The 19,039-nt window shown below is 33.6% G+C and overlaps 1 protein-coding gene and 1 long non-coding RNA gene across 3 annotated transcripts; one reads left to right on the top strand and one right to left on the bottom strand.

The window, feature by feature from the left end:
• Positions 1–835: 835 nt before the first annotated feature.
• LOC126870176 (uncharacterized) lies at positions 836–1,920 on the top strand. Of its 2 annotated transcripts, XM_050627666.1 has the most exons (3): positions 836–1,343; positions 1,427–1,529; positions 1,603–1,920. In XM_050627666.1, exons 1-2 carry the CDS (start codon positions 912–914, stop codon positions 1,520–1,522), a joined length of 528 nt encoding a protein of 175 aa, XP_050483623.1. In that variant the 5' UTR covers positions 836–911; the 3' UTR covers positions 1,523–1,529; positions 1,603–1,920. The 2 variants fall into 2 exon arrangements, with proteins under 2 accessions (XP_050483623.1, XP_050483622.1); XM_050627665.1 differs by having other exon boundaries at positions 836–1,529.
• A 3,349-nt stretch (positions 1,921–5,269) lies between these two features.
• On the bottom strand, positions 5,270–18,701 carry LOC126870204 (uncharacterized). The gene is made up of 3 exons (XR_007691231.1): positions 18,565–18,701; positions 5,977–6,108; positions 5,270–5,350 (listed from the first exon to the last, which is right to left on the bottom strand). It is a non-coding gene; the product is annotated as an uncharacterized LOC126870204 (long non-coding RNA).
• Between the last annotated feature and the right edge of the window lie 338 nt (positions 18,702–19,039).

The raw sequence follows: 19,039 nt of genomic DNA, 5'->3' as shown, positions 1-19,039 counted from the left end.
TGTATATATTAAATATATATCATTTATTCGTAGATTTCAAATATGGATACTGGATCAAAGAAGGAGATTAAAGAAATGATTACCAAAGATATATCGAATATACATAATTATTCCTTGGATGTTAAAAAATATATTAACAACCAGCTTGAAGACACTCTGGATTATTTACATGTTTAATTGCTGAAATACCACAATCAGTTCCTGGCCCTTCAACTACAAAGAGGCCGAAAGTTTTGATTAATTAACATAAAAAAGCAGCAGTCAATGTCACTTGTTATAAAATTACGAAGGCTAACTCTTGATGATGACAGTAATGTAAATGTTTGTGTCATATTATGATGAAATTTAATACTTTTAATCTTACCCCATATCTTATGTTACTAATCAATACTAACCCTTATATGTAGTACCCAATAATGTTTGATATCGGTTAATTAATGCGTCAAAATCTAATTGCTTATACAATTGTATGTACATTGTGTATATAAATACTACTATAACGTTGTTAAATATATTCTAAATTTTTAGAGGAAACGTGGAGGCCGACCTAAAAAAAAGGAAAGTGCTAGAAGTAGTTCAGATGAAAAAAACACAAAAGGTCCTACAAAACATAGTAAAACAAAAAAGAATGTTTTAAGCGAAACAATTTCAAAAGAAGATGCAATACAGCCAGAAAGGATTGAACCATTAAAGTCTTCAATGACAACAAGAGATAGATAGACAACAATATAAAGAGAACTTTTTCACGGAGTGAAAACACGAAGGGTAAATATTCTAATATTATTGATGATACAGTAATTCCATCAGCAAGAAATGATATTGAAGATCCTTCAGTGTGCGAGGATGCACTTGAGAAATTTACTCCTCTTATGAATTCCACGATGGACATCAATTCTACTTATACGTAGAAGATGATGGACGCTACCGCAATTGTAGAACCTTTATCACCAATAAAATCAAACGAAACTGTAGTAATTAATAAAAACTTGGCTAGTAGTATAGGAAAAAATAATGAACCTAAATTTACATCACGGTCGCCAATAACTCTGCAGGAGGAGGTTCAGCAGCTGAATCAAGCGATTGGACTCACCGAGTTCGAAGAATTATTCGCAGAAGATGAGCCATCCCGTGAAAGGGAAATGTCTAATAGAAACATGACGAAACAGGACATTCAAAATGAAATGAAGAAAAATGTGCCCGTAAGAAGGAGAATCGAGGCCTTTGAAAAAGAAAAAATTTCAGAAAAAGCCATTGTTCAAAAACTGGCACGAAGATCTGTCGAAAAAGCAAAAAAAATCTTATTAGCGAAACAAAAGAAGGAGACTCAGATGATGACATCGCAGGTAACATTACAAACAGTATCAAAGTATTCTTCTGTTATAAAAACACAAGCTATTATTCATTCGATATTTTATCCAAAATATAGCTCCAAACAGCAAGGTCCACTTCTGTTTTGCACAGTAAACCTGACGACGACACATCGGACGATGAAGCCAGACCAAGGCGTACAATTCCACATTAGGCGCAATGTAAGTGTTGTTTTACTTAATGAGTTAATAAACATTATAATGCATGGAGTACTCGAATTTTTATCAATTTTAGCGTACATACGCGAAAATGAACTTGCAATGCAACGATAAATTCCGAAGAAAGCAGTCTATAAATTCTTTGATAGAAGAATGTGCACACCAGATTTAACTGAAATGTTTGAAAATATAGATAGGAGTAGATTACAACGCACGTCCAGTGCAATATGGAAGACATCACCGCGTTATTCCATGATGGAAAACGAATAGAAGTTATAATTTGTTAAACTGAATGTTGTTGATTTCAAATTGTGCCTTAGAGCAGGAATACTTGCCATACCTTGCGTGTAATATAAAAATGATGTTACATTGCAACTATCGTTAAAAGATGTATGTGTTCTTAACATATACCAATGAACGTAAGACTATTTCACTTTTTATATTTTAGAATGATCATAGGCATATATTACTTTTATTATACTAATCAAATTTTACCATTTTTTCTTATTTATATGTATCTTCTTAAGAATTAATAAATAAACCAATTAATAAATAATTGTTTTGGTACGACTTTTTAATGAGAAGTAAATTTTATTAGATTTGCCTTATTATCACTGTCGTGTAATAATTCGCGAGATACGCGTGATATAATTCGCACGATTAAATAGCACTGGTGATTTCGTCTCTTCGTGTAACGAGGAGGGTCTGGTAAATGGGTCGACCGTGGACGTTCAATCTTGTAAGAGAACAAACGGCGGCACCGTATCGTCGAGCATTTTTCTTTCGGTCAACAGCCATCCATTTTATATTTAGCACATTCGGTTGCGACGCTAAATTTTCGTTACACCACCAGTTGTTTCGTCTGAAATTCGCGTGACGTAAGTGCATTACACTCTCGCACCTGTCAGCCATTCCTGCGACCACTTCGCGTGCGTTAACTCGATAATATTTCGTCTCTGTTACCTTGTCGCCGTTGCTGCTTGACACATCTCGCTTGCTGGACGACTGATCGATGAAAATTAAAACGGGACGCTGATTTACCGTATCGTTATTTTTGTGTCAGGTATTCTCTTTTTGCCGTTTCGGCGAATTATTTGCATTTCGAACTTTTTTAGTCTTATTGTTACGTCGATTCTTATATTTCAAGATCTAGTCTTGTACGTACGCTGGGGAGCGCTTTTATTTATTGATTCAACAAAGAATATCGTTGTAGGTGTCATACATGCGAGTAAAAGTAACGAAGTACGAGCAGTTTCACTGTAACATACTTCCTGATAATTTCTCGTTATTTATACCATAAGAAAGTATCAAAGAGGAACTCTTATCTCGAACGTGGATCTATTTGTCGATAATGCATGCGTGTAATACTCGAGTGTCGTTCATACAGCGTAAATATACGTGCACATACGTAAACCTTTTATGATTTTTGTATCAAAGGCAGACCTGCTATAATACTCGCAAGTGAAATATAATTCTACGAAAGAAAATGGAGCAAAAGAGTTTCGTTGGTAATATATTCTTCCTTTTTCATCACAAGTTTCCTCTTTGTTGTGCTTCTGTTACATTATAATCCTGTTAGATTTACGCGCGCAAAATTTCACTTTGTTGCACTATATCTCATCATCGCCATCTGCCGAACACCTGTGAGAAACGCGGTTTACTTTGTCTCAAAGCGAGCAAACGTCTAATTTCACAAATTGGAAAACCATCACGAACATTTGTCCTTCGCGCCATCAAAATTCTATCTTCTGAGATATTTTTCGCGTTTCCGAGGTCATCGCCACTCTCCTTAACTTTGCCTTACGATGTATAATATCTCGATGTTACGGTAGTTAGAAATTTGTATTAATTTGGAGAACCTTGCAAAAGTACGCAAATCTGCTACGATAGTCGGATAGAGAGTATCGGCAGAGATCTGTTCCTTTATCGTAAAACTCTCTCGGACAACTTAGATGCTACCAGATATCGATTCTCGCATCCAACCATTTCGTAATAAACGTAGATCATCCAAGAAATTTCTCAATTGTCATCCGTTAATTTCGCGCAACTTTTGCTTTATTTTAGCTACGTGGGAACCTATTAGTGCGCAAATGTTATCCCGAAAATGTTACTCCTCTGTGCCAAATATCGTTCACGTGTATAATCAAAGTTGCATAAAACCGCGTACAATTGCATCAGGAAATTTCTAATAATTTGCTCGTCTCGCAGGACGAAAACAGGCTCACAAACGATCTCTCTGTCCTGGGTATCGAATGTACCGCAAGCACGTAGTTTCAAGTGTCCGTTCTCTAGAAAATTCGAAACAATTTATGGTCGATGGTCGAGTGAACGGTGCAACGGTCGAGTCGGAAAGATCAGAAAGACAAATCGTCATAGTTCGAACAGACCGGGAAGCAGAAACGCACTTCCATGATCATTTGTATCGTTGCTCGATCTGTTGCTGCTCAATGACCGACCAAGCTGTTGATTTTTCTTTTTCTGCGATGCTACTATACTCTACACTCTATGCTTTATACCGTTCTTTTGCCCGCTATTTACCTCGTACGCGAACTTTTTATCGCTAGTGGATTGCAAAAATCCTTTTTTATCACGAATTTTACGTGACAATGCATAGGTCAAGGTGGACGTAAGACAAAGGAAGGTGTAGATAAATAAGACAGGGTGTATTTAAAAATAATAAGTTATTTATTACAGTTTATTTAATATGTATACAGGCTATTCGTATTATAGCAGCGATAGCTAGTGTTAAATTAACAATGACAGTTTCTATCGTAGTTAATATTATATTGGTTATTGGCCATGACGAATGCGAATTTTGATAACCCTGGTCGAGGTCGGTGGTCTGGATCTATAACAAATAATACTATATTAATATAGCAAAGAAATGTCGTAAATATCGATATCATTTGCAAGGCGATTCTTTTTGGGCATAGTGAAATTATGTTGATCAGTTTGTGGATATTATGTTGAAATTAGATAATAAAGTTATAGATTTACCCGTTTTAAGGGATTGTTCAGGCGCCGTTAATTCACTGGATATGTCGCCCTGAAGCAGGATGTTTAAATTTTAGATCATATATTGTACTGATAGGAAGTATTTTATCGATACAATTATGAGTTTATTTGATTAAAATATCTAACGTAGTGTCTAGTCACCAAACGAATTAGTAGATCAGCCGTGAACAATGGCAGTAATTTGTATAATAACAAAGGATAAGCCAAATATAGCAGAATGACTCATCGGCTAGCGGGAGGTTGTGTCTAATTATCAAAAGCGAAAGAAATATGAAAGATCCTAGTTTGTAGGACTTGTTGACAATCAATGTCAACAATTTTTTCGTTTGGTCCATAGAATGTTTTGAGTGGGCTGTATTTCGACACACGACAAAATTGATAACGTAAATAAATCTTATATATTTGTTTCAAGAAATGATAGCTTGTTTGTGAGCGGTATCTTTAGACAGGTTGTTGAAAACTGGATGTTAATTCGGATTTTATATTTTCAATAACTTCGCATGAGTATTTTAGTCAAATCTAGCACGAATCGAACAGGTGAAAACAATCTATACGGCGTTCGTGCTGAGGTTGTATGGTGATAGGTGCGTAAGAAACTACTCTTGGTGTTTTTAACGAACAATAGTTTATTTAGAACTAATCAACAATCAGAGTTAACAATTAACAATTAACAATTAACAATTACACTTAACAGACAACTGGTAACAACTAACAAATAACAAAGCGGCGTCGCGCTTTGCATCCGGAGCCGTTGAAAAGTTCCGTGGCCCGTGCCGCCACAGTGCTTGGCAGGTTTTTATTTTGTTTACCTAGTGGATCGGTATGATAGAGTTCGAGACATGTGGAAAGTACGGCTTCCAGGCAAGCAGGGGCTGATTCAGCGCATTAAAATAAGAAGAAAATTTCGTATAAACGTTTTCGAGTAGACGCTTGCTTTGTGTCACAGTACTTTCTTACCTATCTTTAGAGAAATTACTCGAATCGACCAGTTCCAGTTTCTACGGAAACGCGAATGCGTCGCGTCATAGATCGTCCATCTTGTTCGAACAGCTTACACGAATTTGTCGAAAATTTTGATCGTCACGTCAACTAACGTTTTATAAGTAAGAGATTTTAAACGTCCCCGTATTTAATAATCGAACGGATTCGGATCCGAAGAGCGTATTGGTCCGGAAATAAGGCCAGCACGATTTATCTATTTTCCAAGAAATCGTTCATCTGTGTAATGTTTAGCATCGCAAAATAAGCTATAAGCGGAACGTATGGTCATATTAGGCATATTATGTTATATAAAATTTTCTTCTTATTTCAGTATTCAGAATCAACCTCTGCCATATTTTCCACCTGTTCTGATTCACCTTGTATAATATATAAGAATGATAATTGCAAATATATTTGTATAATAGCTCTATGATAAGCGCTTAATAATACATACAGTGAACTTGTACAGAGTAACGTTTGCTGACTGTCGGAGGCACATTGTTGCTGTCTATGCAAAGACAAGTGCCCATTTCTTGTCGAAGAACTCCAGTCAATTCTAGCGTTTCACCCACATAAGTTTTCAACGCTGAAACATGAAAATATATAGTCGTTATTTTTTAGCTTTGCCTCTATTTGATCTTCATCTTATCTGCTTACGCGCTTAATAATAGAACTAGGTTTGGTCTACGTAAAAAGTAACTTCTTTTTATTAAGACTCATATTTATTAAGATTTAATAAGATACAATTTATTAAGATACATGTAACGAAAGGCAGGAAGTAGTAACATTTTACGTGAATTTGCATGGATCGAATATGCTGATGTGCTTACGAATAAGAGAGTATTGATCGATAATTATTAAAGCCAATTGTTTGTGACATGGAAATAAGCAAAAGTCATTTTTAAGTTTAAAGATCTTTAGTTTAGTATTGAAATGTGTTTAATGTATTTTAGCAAAAGTAGATAAAATAGGAATATTAAAAAGTTGTGTTTTGAAGACAAAATTTGACAAACATGATGCATATACAAATGCTATCTGTGGTCATTAATATATTTTTTCGTTATCGACAGAACATTTTCCCCTGATTTTATTGACATATTGGATTAATCACTTCTTTAAGTTACTCCTTGTTGAAACAACATCAAAATCGTATATTGTTTCATGCTAAAAAATCTACTAAATCCATTGACAGTGAAACGACATTTCGTATACGGTTCTTACAAGAATTATTATTATTTAAGACTTAGGAAAATGTATATACAGTAGCCACGCACACTGTGCGTATTTCTGGCGCGCGTTTCCGTTCAGTGACAGTACTTCGGCGGACTGGATTGCCGAAGCGAAAGGGTTAAAAAAATACGATAAAATCACATGTAGCTCTCTATTTGTCTAGTCGCTTTTGTAGCAATATCACTATGTCCTCTGACATACTTGAGGTTTCTTACAATTCACAAATTAAATGAACAACTGTGCAAGCGAAATCGCTGCTGGAGAATCCCCGCTTCTGTAGAATCAGTCGTATGGATTTCAAAATTTAGTGTGTCGCCGGGATTAGCGTTATCCAAAGTACGCCACAGGAATAGAACATAAAGATATTTCTCAAAATTTGTTATTGCTGGTATGATATTGCTGAAATACAAGGCTGCAGTTTCTTAATGTCGTCAAAACATTCAGTTCTTTTTTGGTCAGTCACTTTTCGCGTGTGTCACGACCGGCATACTTCAAATCCGACGGACTGACGATAGAGATAAAGATGTGGCGGCACTCGGCGACAATGTATATCGCTGATGTGCCTAATGAACCATCAACATCCCAACGGTCCTTCCACCGAAGGTTCTAGAAGAAAGAGCACGTGGCAACGATCGCGGACGCCTAGCAAATGCATGGACGGTGGGGATGTTGAGGGATGACAAAAGAAAGTAATCGGATCCGATCGAAAGTAAAATCATAAGAGTCAGTCTTAGAAAGTCACGCCTAGAGTTCGGAAGTAGATTGTAAAGTGTATTGATGTTAGAAAAAAAATAAAGTTTTCTTTTTTCATTTTTTTACCTCAAATTCCTTTTTTATTTTGTTATTTTACGTGACACGTGCTTTGTATTGCTCTGTCGAATTTGAAAGTTTCTATTACGATAGCGGATGGTGCGAAAGACGCAAGTTTCTAGTATTTTAGAGATGTCTGAACGTCAGCTGCGTGATTATGTAACAAAAAATGGAGATATCCATTGAAATATTTTAACACGCAAGAGATTTCATGTTAAGACAATACACGCAAGGTAAATACACACGAATATAATAGTATATCCTTTTCGATGTCATTCGATTTTTGTGTCATTCATTTTTTCCCCGATATATTTGAGCGATTCGAGATAAACAGGATACACTTCTAAACAATTCCTCTCAAAAGTGGCAGGAATTAATATTTTTTCTACTGAAAACAAATAACTCTGGAAATATTGAAAATGTAAAAGAATAGGAAGCTTAAAATCCGTTCACTTGTCGATGCAATTAGCAGAACAATACATATTTGCGATAATAAGAAGAATATCTCTAATGATACTGTAGTATCGGGGAGAAGGGCCCAAGAAACGTCGAGCTAACTACAGACAATGTCGCGAGAGCCGAGGCGCTGTCGGCTCCATCAATGCATTACCGGGTCCTTCAAGTAAATAGCCTTGCCGAAAAGACCTACGTGACCCTGGCTACGAGTGTCTGCAGAACACGTGTGCGGTGGGCCTAGCAAAAGACAATAGAGTGCTACAACGGCCAGAGAGTCAGTCGAGAAGCAGAGTGCGAGTTGAGCGGATACGGAGTGTGAGTCGGCGTGCGACGATATTGTAGTCGGTCCTTTTGTTATTGAATATCACTTATTAAAATACACTAAACTTTGAACTCTACCATCATCGCTTGTCCTTACTCTAAGAAACCATCAGTTACTACAATACTTTTAATACATAAAAAGGCAAATACTATAAAAAGATTCGACGCGCTCTTTGAATACAGCTACTATCAAGATGTATAAACATTAGTACACATAATTAGCCTAGATCGTGTCGAAGTAGTAAGTACGTATGTACTTTTGACGAATCTTTAAATTCAAAATTCTTTTGAAATCACGTTTAAAATACAGTTATTCTTAGAATATGATTTAAAATATAATCTTCTTTTTACTTTTTGCGTAATTTATTACGTAAATCATTACTAAAGAAAGTTACTTTCCAGTTGTGTTACAAAGTAATCCACTTTGTACACAGGTATGTAATAAATTGCCAGAAACTTTGATGAGAACGAACTTTTTATTAAAAAAAGTGACATCTTTCATGTATGATTTCCTCTTCAATCTAATATTTGCTTGGTAGTAGTATATGAAATATTTTTGAGCTAAAAGTAAGTAATAAATATTCGGTAGGTTTATATGCGGAATGCATAAATAATTGTTATGAGTATTGAAAGTATTACATTTTTCTGTCTAAATCGTTTCGGTTCAATTTGGAAAATCTTATTCTGCGTGTGCAATTAATATCAGCAGCATGTCAACTCTAAAGTTTCATATCACGAAAAGAGTTTATGCAAAAGACGAATAAGAGTTAAGTTTGACATCGAGTAAAGAAAACCCAATTTGAAATTGATCTAACAGTGTTTTTCTAAATTATTTCTAGGTATTGTTCAATTTGTTCTTTTCTCAATATTGTTGGATTTAATTAACGCAGCGTCATATTTACGCTAATATCTGCTTGTTAAGCATAATTTTAATATATAATAACATGATCTATAACTCTTTACAATTTATATTTTATCATGGCATACGTTTTAGAATATTCTCCGGCTTCTTGTAATTTTTATTCATACCTATTCCACGTGTATCATGTTCTCTTTATTAACTTGAAACGTTTTACACGCACAGGTGTACGCGAGTACTATCAATTATACGTACATACAGAACTTCCTCAAGCTAATATTATCAACTCTAGAGCTATTAATAAATGTTCATAAAGGGGATACTTCTTCACGACATGTAGTTTAATAGTTTATTAACACATTGACTGCCACGCGTGTTTTCAAAAAAATCTGCGTCAGGCCACGCGTACAGCAGTACCAAGCGTTCTCTGCTAGGTGCTCCTATCGATATTTTAGTAATGCGAATCGCTCAAGTGATGGCCTCAAGAATGATCTTTCGTTTCGCTTGTTCGCTACATTAAAACCGCTAGCTGTTGTCGAATATAACGAAGGAAAGTGTGGTATAGATTATTCCGATCAAATGGTTTCTTATGCCACCACAATTAGAAAAGGAATCGAATGGTACAGAAAACTTGGTATTCAATTCCTTCTGGGAATTTCTGTTGTAAACGCTTTGACGGTTTACAAAATTGCAACAAGGAAAAATATAAATATTGGAATATTGTTATTCTATAAATTTATTATTATTATGTTATTTTTATTTATTATTATATTATTTTTTTATTATTATTATTATTTATTATTATATACTGTTATTTTATAAATTCAGAAAGATAGTTATATCCACTGTATATACTACGTACATATATGTATAAAATATATGATTTTTTAGGAATATCTCTCTACTTTAAACTGTTACTAGCAAAGATACTTTGCAAGTAGCATTCTTATATGTTGGATTACAAGCTATTTCAATTAGCCTTGTAGTGAATATACTGTACAATATTTGTAATTTTAGCGAATGTCGTGATATTGTTCTGTAGGAGTACCAAAACATAGTTATCTTCTATTAGCAAATAAAATTCTATTTTTGATGAAATTTAGTAAAAAATATTAAAGTATCCGAGGAACAATTTCTTTTGCCTGCAAAAGTCACTTTGAGCAGGTGAAATCGAATCCTCAAGATTTTGATTAACTTGTGATGATCCGAGATACAGTAAAACTTTGCATCGCTCTATTGAAAAATATTCGTGCGCTAGGAATAAATCTCGAGTAAATAATGAGTTTGCTATTTTAAAGATAAAACGTGTAACAGGCATTACATGTAAGAAATACAATGCGGGCAAAATAACAGCTCACTTAACATTTCTGTTAATTTCTAAATACATAGGATTTTTCACCAGATATTAGCGCTTTTATTGGAACAAACAAATGAAAATGAACAATTCCGTGTAACATATTTCGGAGCCATATTGATCTGATATGTCAAACATATACATTGATATTTCGAAAATTAAAAATTATTTTCTAGAGTTGACATGTTGTTTTTCAGGTAAGTAAAATGTTTTTTAATGTATACTATATCTAATTTATTAAGTGTAATTACCAGTTATTTGCCCCACTTTTATAATTTCCTTTGTATATTATATACATTATAATCTAAAACGTATTTGTTCAACGTATTTGTCGTCCAATACCGATGATTTAGTCATAGACCGAATTTCTTTTACCTGTAAGTTCAATATTTTGGCAACTGAGACTAAATTAGAAGGTGTCCGTTTAATTTTTCTTCTACCTTTTCCCATAGAAAAATGTTTGAAAGTCCAAAACAGAAAAGAGAGAAATGGTCAGAGGAGAACATGAATGGGGCTTCGAAGCTACTCTTCAAAAATAAAATGGCCCAAAGACAGGTCACTGAAGCTTCCAATGTTTCAAAAACGACGAATGTGAAGTCTGGGCACACGTCGAATGCGCAGATCAAGAAAATATTAAGTATTTTCCATACGATATACATAAAAATCAAATTTGAATAAGAATATGTATACTGACATCTAGAGGACTTTTTAAAACATTATTAACCATTTAGAGCAAAAGATCAAATAATTAAATAATTGATCGGTACTGGACGACAATTTTTCGTTTCCTACAAATTCCGACATTACTATTCTTGCACATTGTCAATTCGTCAATTCGTATTATTGAATTTCATAAAATTAATTTTCCTACTTTTATCAAGTTCCATTTGTGCTATAAAGTCACTTTGTAAATTTTCATTTTTACCAACTCTAGCACAAGGTACTGTGCGACTCTCCCCTGCATCTTATTTTGTATGTGATTCGAAATCCAAATTATTCGATATTTTTCATACCAAACTACGATAAAGATTCTTAACAATTTCTGCAAGATTACCTATACTAGCATTTATGACGTTCCTGTTTCACAAGATCAATAACCAAGCCTTTTCCTCGATTCTTTTTCTCTGATGAAACCTTAAATAGTTTTCTTCCTTCTTTCTGTCCGGATGAATTTTATCTTTTTCGTAGGTCATTGATATCTGGTCGCTTTTTTAAATTACTTTTTCCGTAGTTTTCATGTCACAATAAAGAGATTAAAAAATACTGGATCAAAATTCTTAATGCTTTTCTCACCCACTCCGTACTGTTATCTTTCTGTTCATGTTCAAAATAGCGAATAGAGGTACATATAGAGGCGAATACTTCTGTGTTTAGTCTATTGACACCCCCTCCCTCTCGCCCCTTGATGAGGTTGACTCGTGTTAGATTACAATATCAGTTTGCCTAACAATCAGAACTACATGGAATTTTGGGGATATACAGGCTGAGTCTTCAACAGCAAACCACCTGAATAATTCTTTCAATTTTTTGAGACGCAGGGAAATGTTTGAAACAAAAGTTGTTTGGTTTCGAGGAGGCTATTACGCGATGGAAAAAGTTTTTCTCAGATGGACGCGTTTACGAGTTTTAAAGAACACTTTAATAGGCTTCGTTTTTTTTTAAGTGTAGCCGTGTAGTTTTGAATACCTATTTGTCCCATTGTTGCTCTTTTGAAGACGGATTTAAATATCGCGGTCATTTAAGGTCACTCAAGGTCATAAAACGTAGTAAAATAGTCCAATCGAACGTAATGTTTCAATATTCCGAAACAAAGGAAAATGGATTTACCATTTTCAAGATAAGCGGCCCGTTTATAAAACACCATTAAACTAGGAGACGCAATCAATTGGAGAAAAGATAAATTTTCTGTGACTACTTATCGTACTCGAATTCGACTCTACATCTTCGTTACTTTGTCGAAATTGCTATATACAATAATTATTAATTATGAATAACGAAAGAAATCCTTAACCGAAAAATACTTCGTTATTCAGTATTCGTTGTTTAATATAATTATAAAACACCAATCAATAATAACACAGGTACTTCACAGTGGGATATTTGAATTATTCATCTAATATAAAGAATAAAAATTTTGGAACAAAAATTAAACGGTTAGTACAAACATTCGATAATTGCACGAAAATGTCCTCTACGTAGTTACACAGCCGTCGTATCCACTTTGAGAAGGGCAGATTTCCCTGAGGTATCGCGGAAGTTTGGCGGTCCATTGCGATCGAGCAGTGTAACATGATACAATATTATCAGTTATCGCTAAGACAATGTATCCGAGTAATCATTCAAAACTGAAAATTGCCTTATTTTAGGCTTTTTAAAATTAAATTTCCACTAACGCATTTGTAGGATTTCCCCGACTAAAATAAGATCAAACATGATATAATATGAATAATATTTAATTATCAATTATTAAGTAAACAAATATGTTCCAAATTTTATCGTGTTTGGTGTCATTTTAACCAGTAAAATGCAAGAAACATATTAGCAAAAATTTCATTGATCAAAAATCGCAAATAAGAATCTTTCAACTTATCGCCAGCCTTTAACGAGGCTCTCTTTCTCTTTCATTCGCGTTGTCAATTTTGAGGAATAGAGTCTCCATAATTGTAACGTTTCAGTCCCGATTTTTGTGCAATTATCGAATGCAATTATTAAAATTGTATACACGACATATTACAAACATTGAATCGAATTTTCTTCTGCAAAACGTTATCGAACACGAAAAAACGAACACGAATAATCGAATCGAAAATTACTAAACGATCGGCTGTTGGATAAGTGTTTACTAAGAATCTGACTAAGTACACTCTCTTAAATGCAAATGACTCATTGAACTTTTTTGATATTAACTTTTTAATGAACGGCAATCCTCGAATAAAATCTTACTCAAACTGATAACATTAACAAAATATTTAAAAAATGTCAAAATCGGCGGTATCTCCTTTTTTTGTAAATATTTACCGGCTATTGAATCCATTGATTCTCGATTGCCTTATCTGTTTGCTTGTGTATATCTTTTATATATACATAGATGGATACACAAATAAGTTTCGTCTATGGCGAGATCAATTTAGCCACCTGAGTAACCAGCTATCTTTCGAATCAACAGATACAATACCGATACAATGATACGACATGCGATGTACATACTCGAAACGTTACACATTGAATCAATGAATTAATGAATTAATGAAGAGTAGCTGCTAATCATTGGTAGGATACACGCTTGTTAAAGATCGAAGATGTCCCTGAATTAATTAGCTTTGAAATTAAAAGGTTAGGTATGTGGGAGATTTTGCGTTTGAGGAAAATTATTCGAAGATAGCAATATGGTTGATGATACGGAAGTGTAAGGGTAATAGGGTGAATGCAACGAGCAATGTATAATAAACAATTGATAATTGGTAATAATGTATAAATAATTCGTAACGATTAAGAATAGAAGCAGATAGTAATATTTAATTAGAACCCATGTTTTTTGTTTCAACTTCCAATTTATGTTCCTTTGATAGCAAAAACTAAAATAGAATTGATTATAATAAATTTTGAATATAGAGATTGAAAATTGAAATGGTTTATCAATTGGGCTGATTTCAAACTAATCTCGTAAAAAAGTTGTAAAGAGGGGAAATATAGCTTTAAGAAATACGCAATTAGTCGAGTGTTTACGGTACGTGCCAATAACAAGACAAGCTTTTGACTTTTGGAGAAGTCGCCTGTAACAAAAATATATTATATTATATTATATATTATATTATATATTATAGCTATAATTTTAGCAGATACTGTTTATCTATTTCGTTTTGCGTGTATTAACGTCCTCATGGTGTATCGTATAGTAATTAATGCATCAGATTATATACATATTGGTGTTTGTAGGTAACACGTTATACAGAGTGGAGAAGCAGCATCAAATTGTCACGATTGCAAAATAAAATGAGTGAACGGCTGGTGAACGAGCAAAATACTCGTACAATAACAAGTGAATGTAAAGGGAGCTCTAAATTCCAAGAAATTCCATTTTATCAGCCGAACAAAATGTATAATCTGATAATGTTTTGAGGATAGTAAGTTAGGCAGGCGAAAAAAACAGGTGTTAACGATCAAGTATAACAGATACACAGTAGTAAATATTCAACAATTTTTCAACCGTAATGTATTTATACACAAATCTGCGTACTTTGTATCAAAGTTTCTGTTGAAAATGACAACGTGAGTTCGTGCTCGCCATCCATATGCAGATGCGTTAGTGATAAGAAATAGTAACTAGAGGATGATGCTAGTTACAATCGATAGATTTAATCGATAGGCTTAAGATGCTTTTTTGTTTTTATCCCTAGTTTTTGTAAGCGTGTGCAATAAAGCCTTTTTTTGGCTCAGAACGGTGTAATAGATTTATCCATTCAATAAAATAATAACTACTCTGATCTTACCTCTGAGTATAGAAATAACAACAGTTTCGATACATATATTTTTATGTACAGCATGTGTAAAAAGTGTCAGGGCGTATAAGTGTCCACTAGCGTGATTTCGGAGGATCGGAGCCTCTGGATCGATTGATTCATGCAAAATTTTGTAAAAATTGACGTTTGCTGGCACCGTATGCTACTTAGCACGAGGATCAAATGGAACTTTACTGGGAAAGTATATTTGGATACCATGATGTGCAAGATATTATTCTTGTATATGTAGGATTTGTATACATTTTAATCAATTTACTTTTTCTAATCAATTTAATCCTCATTTTATCAATAAATCCAATTATTTTGCCATCTATCTCTATTACCGACTATCGAATTGTTCGTTGTTCCAAAAATGTGTTGCGCGCAATACTGGGCACTATTAAATAAATTTTCATTTAAATAATTGTTTAAATGTTAAAAGACAGAAATAAATTATTTGCAATTTCAACAAGTTTAAATATATTATTTAAAATAATGAGATTAATTGTTATTTACAAATTTTATTTTCTATTATTCTAAAAGAAAGCTAATAAAATCAGAATCTTTGTTTGAAAGTCTTTTTTCACACAGTAGATAATTCTATAATAATGTGAAATCACACTGATTGCTCCATTCTGTTTATCACGGGCTATCCCACCTGCTAACGAAAACTTGTTGTTTTCTCGTTAATGTCACATTGCTTACTTTCTACCTGACTGCGAAATATAAACTTGTTGCGAATAATCTCGATGTAAGACCCAATGGAATTTCAACGTCATTTCTCCAGAAAACGGTTCAATTGCGACTCATAGCTTATTTTGAAAAGTTGGCAAGTTGGTCCTCGCGATGAGTAGACGTTTGTAAAACTGTATCATCTAGAGTTGTAGAATTAAGGTGGTCCGGTCAAATAAGTGTATTGTTTATATACTCTGTACATATACAGGCTTTTCCAGAATAATTCCATACCGCCAGACAGGATAAGACGTCAAACAAGAAAAAAAACATTTTTCCTTTCTTCAGCTTATTTTTGCGCGTAAACTTTTTGTATTTAAAGCTAAAGTTTGAAATAGTTGTCGATACTCTGTCACACTGAACGTATTTCATTGTAAGCTAGCTCAAGCAGAAACAAAGCCTTATACAAGAAAACTTCATCCTCTTCCTTTGACTTACTTTTGCATACAGAAAAATCTGCAGTCTAAGTGTGCTATCCTGAGATTCCTTGATTATACATATCTTTTCTAAATTTTTCGTTTCTGTTAACAAAACTTCCATAAATGATAAAGTGCAGGTATTTCTAAAGGGAAAAAATGTAAAGAAACTAAAATTAACGCCCAAACACCCAAAATTTCAACATTAACCCGCCATATATATATATTGTTAAATATGTAAATTCGCACGTTCGTGGGGAGACGCGATCTCGAGGAAGTGCGCCAACGGGAGTCGTAAATTCCCGTTACGATTGACTAATCGACGCCACGAATCGTTCAATCCCTTATTTCTTTTGGGATAATAAGGGTAGTTAACTTGAAGAGAACGCTGCTATTAACAGGTTATTATATATGTCGGAGATGAAAGGAAAACCGGAGCCTTCCCTTTGCAATTTTGAGGAAGCCTTCTAATGCTTTAGCCTAGATTTTATCATAACTGTAATTAAGCAATTGTCATTTGTAATTGTTTGACATTTGTGAAAGCGAAAGTGGGTTCGAGGCGACAACTGGTCGCCGAACGTAGCCACGGTCACGGGATAAACGTTTTGCCTGACGAAGGTGTGGATCGGTTGTATTGTTCTCCCTAGAAATCACATAGAATTGTACTTTAGAGATGCTGATATAATGGGACACACGTTGTATTAGGAATCAATCTCCAGACAGAAACAGGTCGTCCCATATAACGTAATACGTTATAACGTCATCCCATATAACGTAATAAGTTATAACGTCATACCATATAACATAATACGTTATACCTTCATACCATATAACGTATTACGTTATAACGTTATAACGTTATAACGTTATAACGTTATAACATATAACGTAATACGTTATAAAGTTATATCATGTAAAGTAATACGTTATAACGTTATACCATATATCGTTACATATGTCACGACCGGCATACTTCAAATCCGACGGACTGACGATAGAGATAAAGCACTCGGCGACAATGTATATCGCTGATGTGCCTAATGAACCATCAACATCCCAACGGTCCTTCCACCGAAGGTTCTAGAAGAAAGAGCACGTGGCAACGATCGCGGACGCCTAGCAAATGCATGGACGGTGGGGATGTTGAGGGATGACAAAAGAAAGTAATCGGATCCGATCGAAAGTAAAATCATAAGAGTCAGTCTTAGAAAGTCACGCCTAGAGTTCGGAAGTAGATTGTAAAGTGTATTGATGTTAGAAAAAAAATAAAGTTTTCTTTTTTTATTTTTTACCTCAAATTCCTTTTTTATTTTGTTATTTTACGTGACACATACATCGACACTCTGTGTTACCACAGATTTTATACGAAATAGTGAAATTGGAAATCGAATACTGTATTCAGAGTTAAAATATAATGCTATATGGAAATGAAATAGCACTTCAAAGACTTGATAGATTTCGTTAATAAAATAAAGCAAAATAAATCTTTAATTCACTCACTACGAATTTATGGCATTGATTAAAATCAATGAATGTAGAGTTACTTCCGATTAAGGGTACAACTGTTATAAATTAAGAGCGTAATTACATTGAATTAATGGGAAAATGTTGTTATAAATTATTGTTATAACTGTTAAGAATTAATGATGTAATTGTTTTAGATTAATGGCTTAAATGTTATAAATTAATGGCTTAAATGTATAAAATAATAGTTGAAATATTGTAAATTAATGGCTAAGATGTTGTAAATTAATAGCCTAAATGTTATAAATTAATAACTTACATGTATAAAATAACAGTTCAAATGTTGTAAATTAATGACTTAGATGTTGTAAATTAATAACTTAAATGTTATAAATTAATAGCACAAATGTTGTTGAGAATTGTGGATCTTTGAAGTCGAAATAATGTTATAAGAACACTAAATTTATACTGAGGATTAATTTTAAAATAGTAATATATTTATTTCATGGACGATTTCTTATATATTCATCGATACACACTTGCACGCGTCTCAGCACTTTCTTCTATACCCGACTGTTAACCGACTGGACAGTTTACATTCATCTGTTTTCGAGACGCCGCGCACACACATACATCCACACGCTGATGTTCACATACAAGTATCTCTACTACACATTTAACCCAGTCCAACACAGAAAATTATACATATCTCAACAAATGTTATAAATTAATAGTTTAGACGTTATAAATTAATTGCTTATATGTTATATATTAATGGCTTAAATGTTATAAATTAATAGCTTAAATATTATAAATTAATTTCTCAAGTATTGTAAATTAATGGCTTAGACGTTATAAACTACTAGTTACAATGTTGTTATTTGATATTTTTTTTATTTACCTTATATTTAAATTCTTCTTGGATGTTCACTGTCCGGAATTTCAGGCACGAAAGAGCTCGCGCGCGACTTCCGCGTTCCTTATATATCTTGACAAGGTGTCGAGATGTCAATCAAACGTTAACGATCTCTTGACATAGCAAAGAAGGGGTTTTCCATTGTAACAAAATCAAATTGAACAATTTCTTAATTTTTATCGTAAATTGGCGCCTTCGACGATTTAATACGGTATCCATTTTTATCATTTTAATAGTTTCTACAAACTAAGACTAAATTCACACCTCCTTGATACTAGTTTTCGACTATCAATTAGTTTGAACAAAAAGGGAAAAGAACCTAACGGCAGTCGATGACGTTACTGTGAAATATGTTATGGTATTTAAATAATCAGCCAGATAAAATTCATATTAATCCTTATATTATATTATCGATATTCGTTCATTTACTCGTGCTAATTACAAAATAAAATGTTCTCTT

This window comes from Bombus huntii, chromosome 10, assembly GCF_024542735.1.
Source record: "Bombus huntii isolate Logan2020A chromosome 10, iyBomHunt1.1, whole genome shotgun sequence".
Taxonomy (NCBI): Eukaryota; Metazoa; Arthropoda; class Insecta; order Hymenoptera; family Apidae; genus Bombus; species Bombus huntii.
This window is presented reverse-complemented; position numbering and strand designations above follow the sequence as displayed.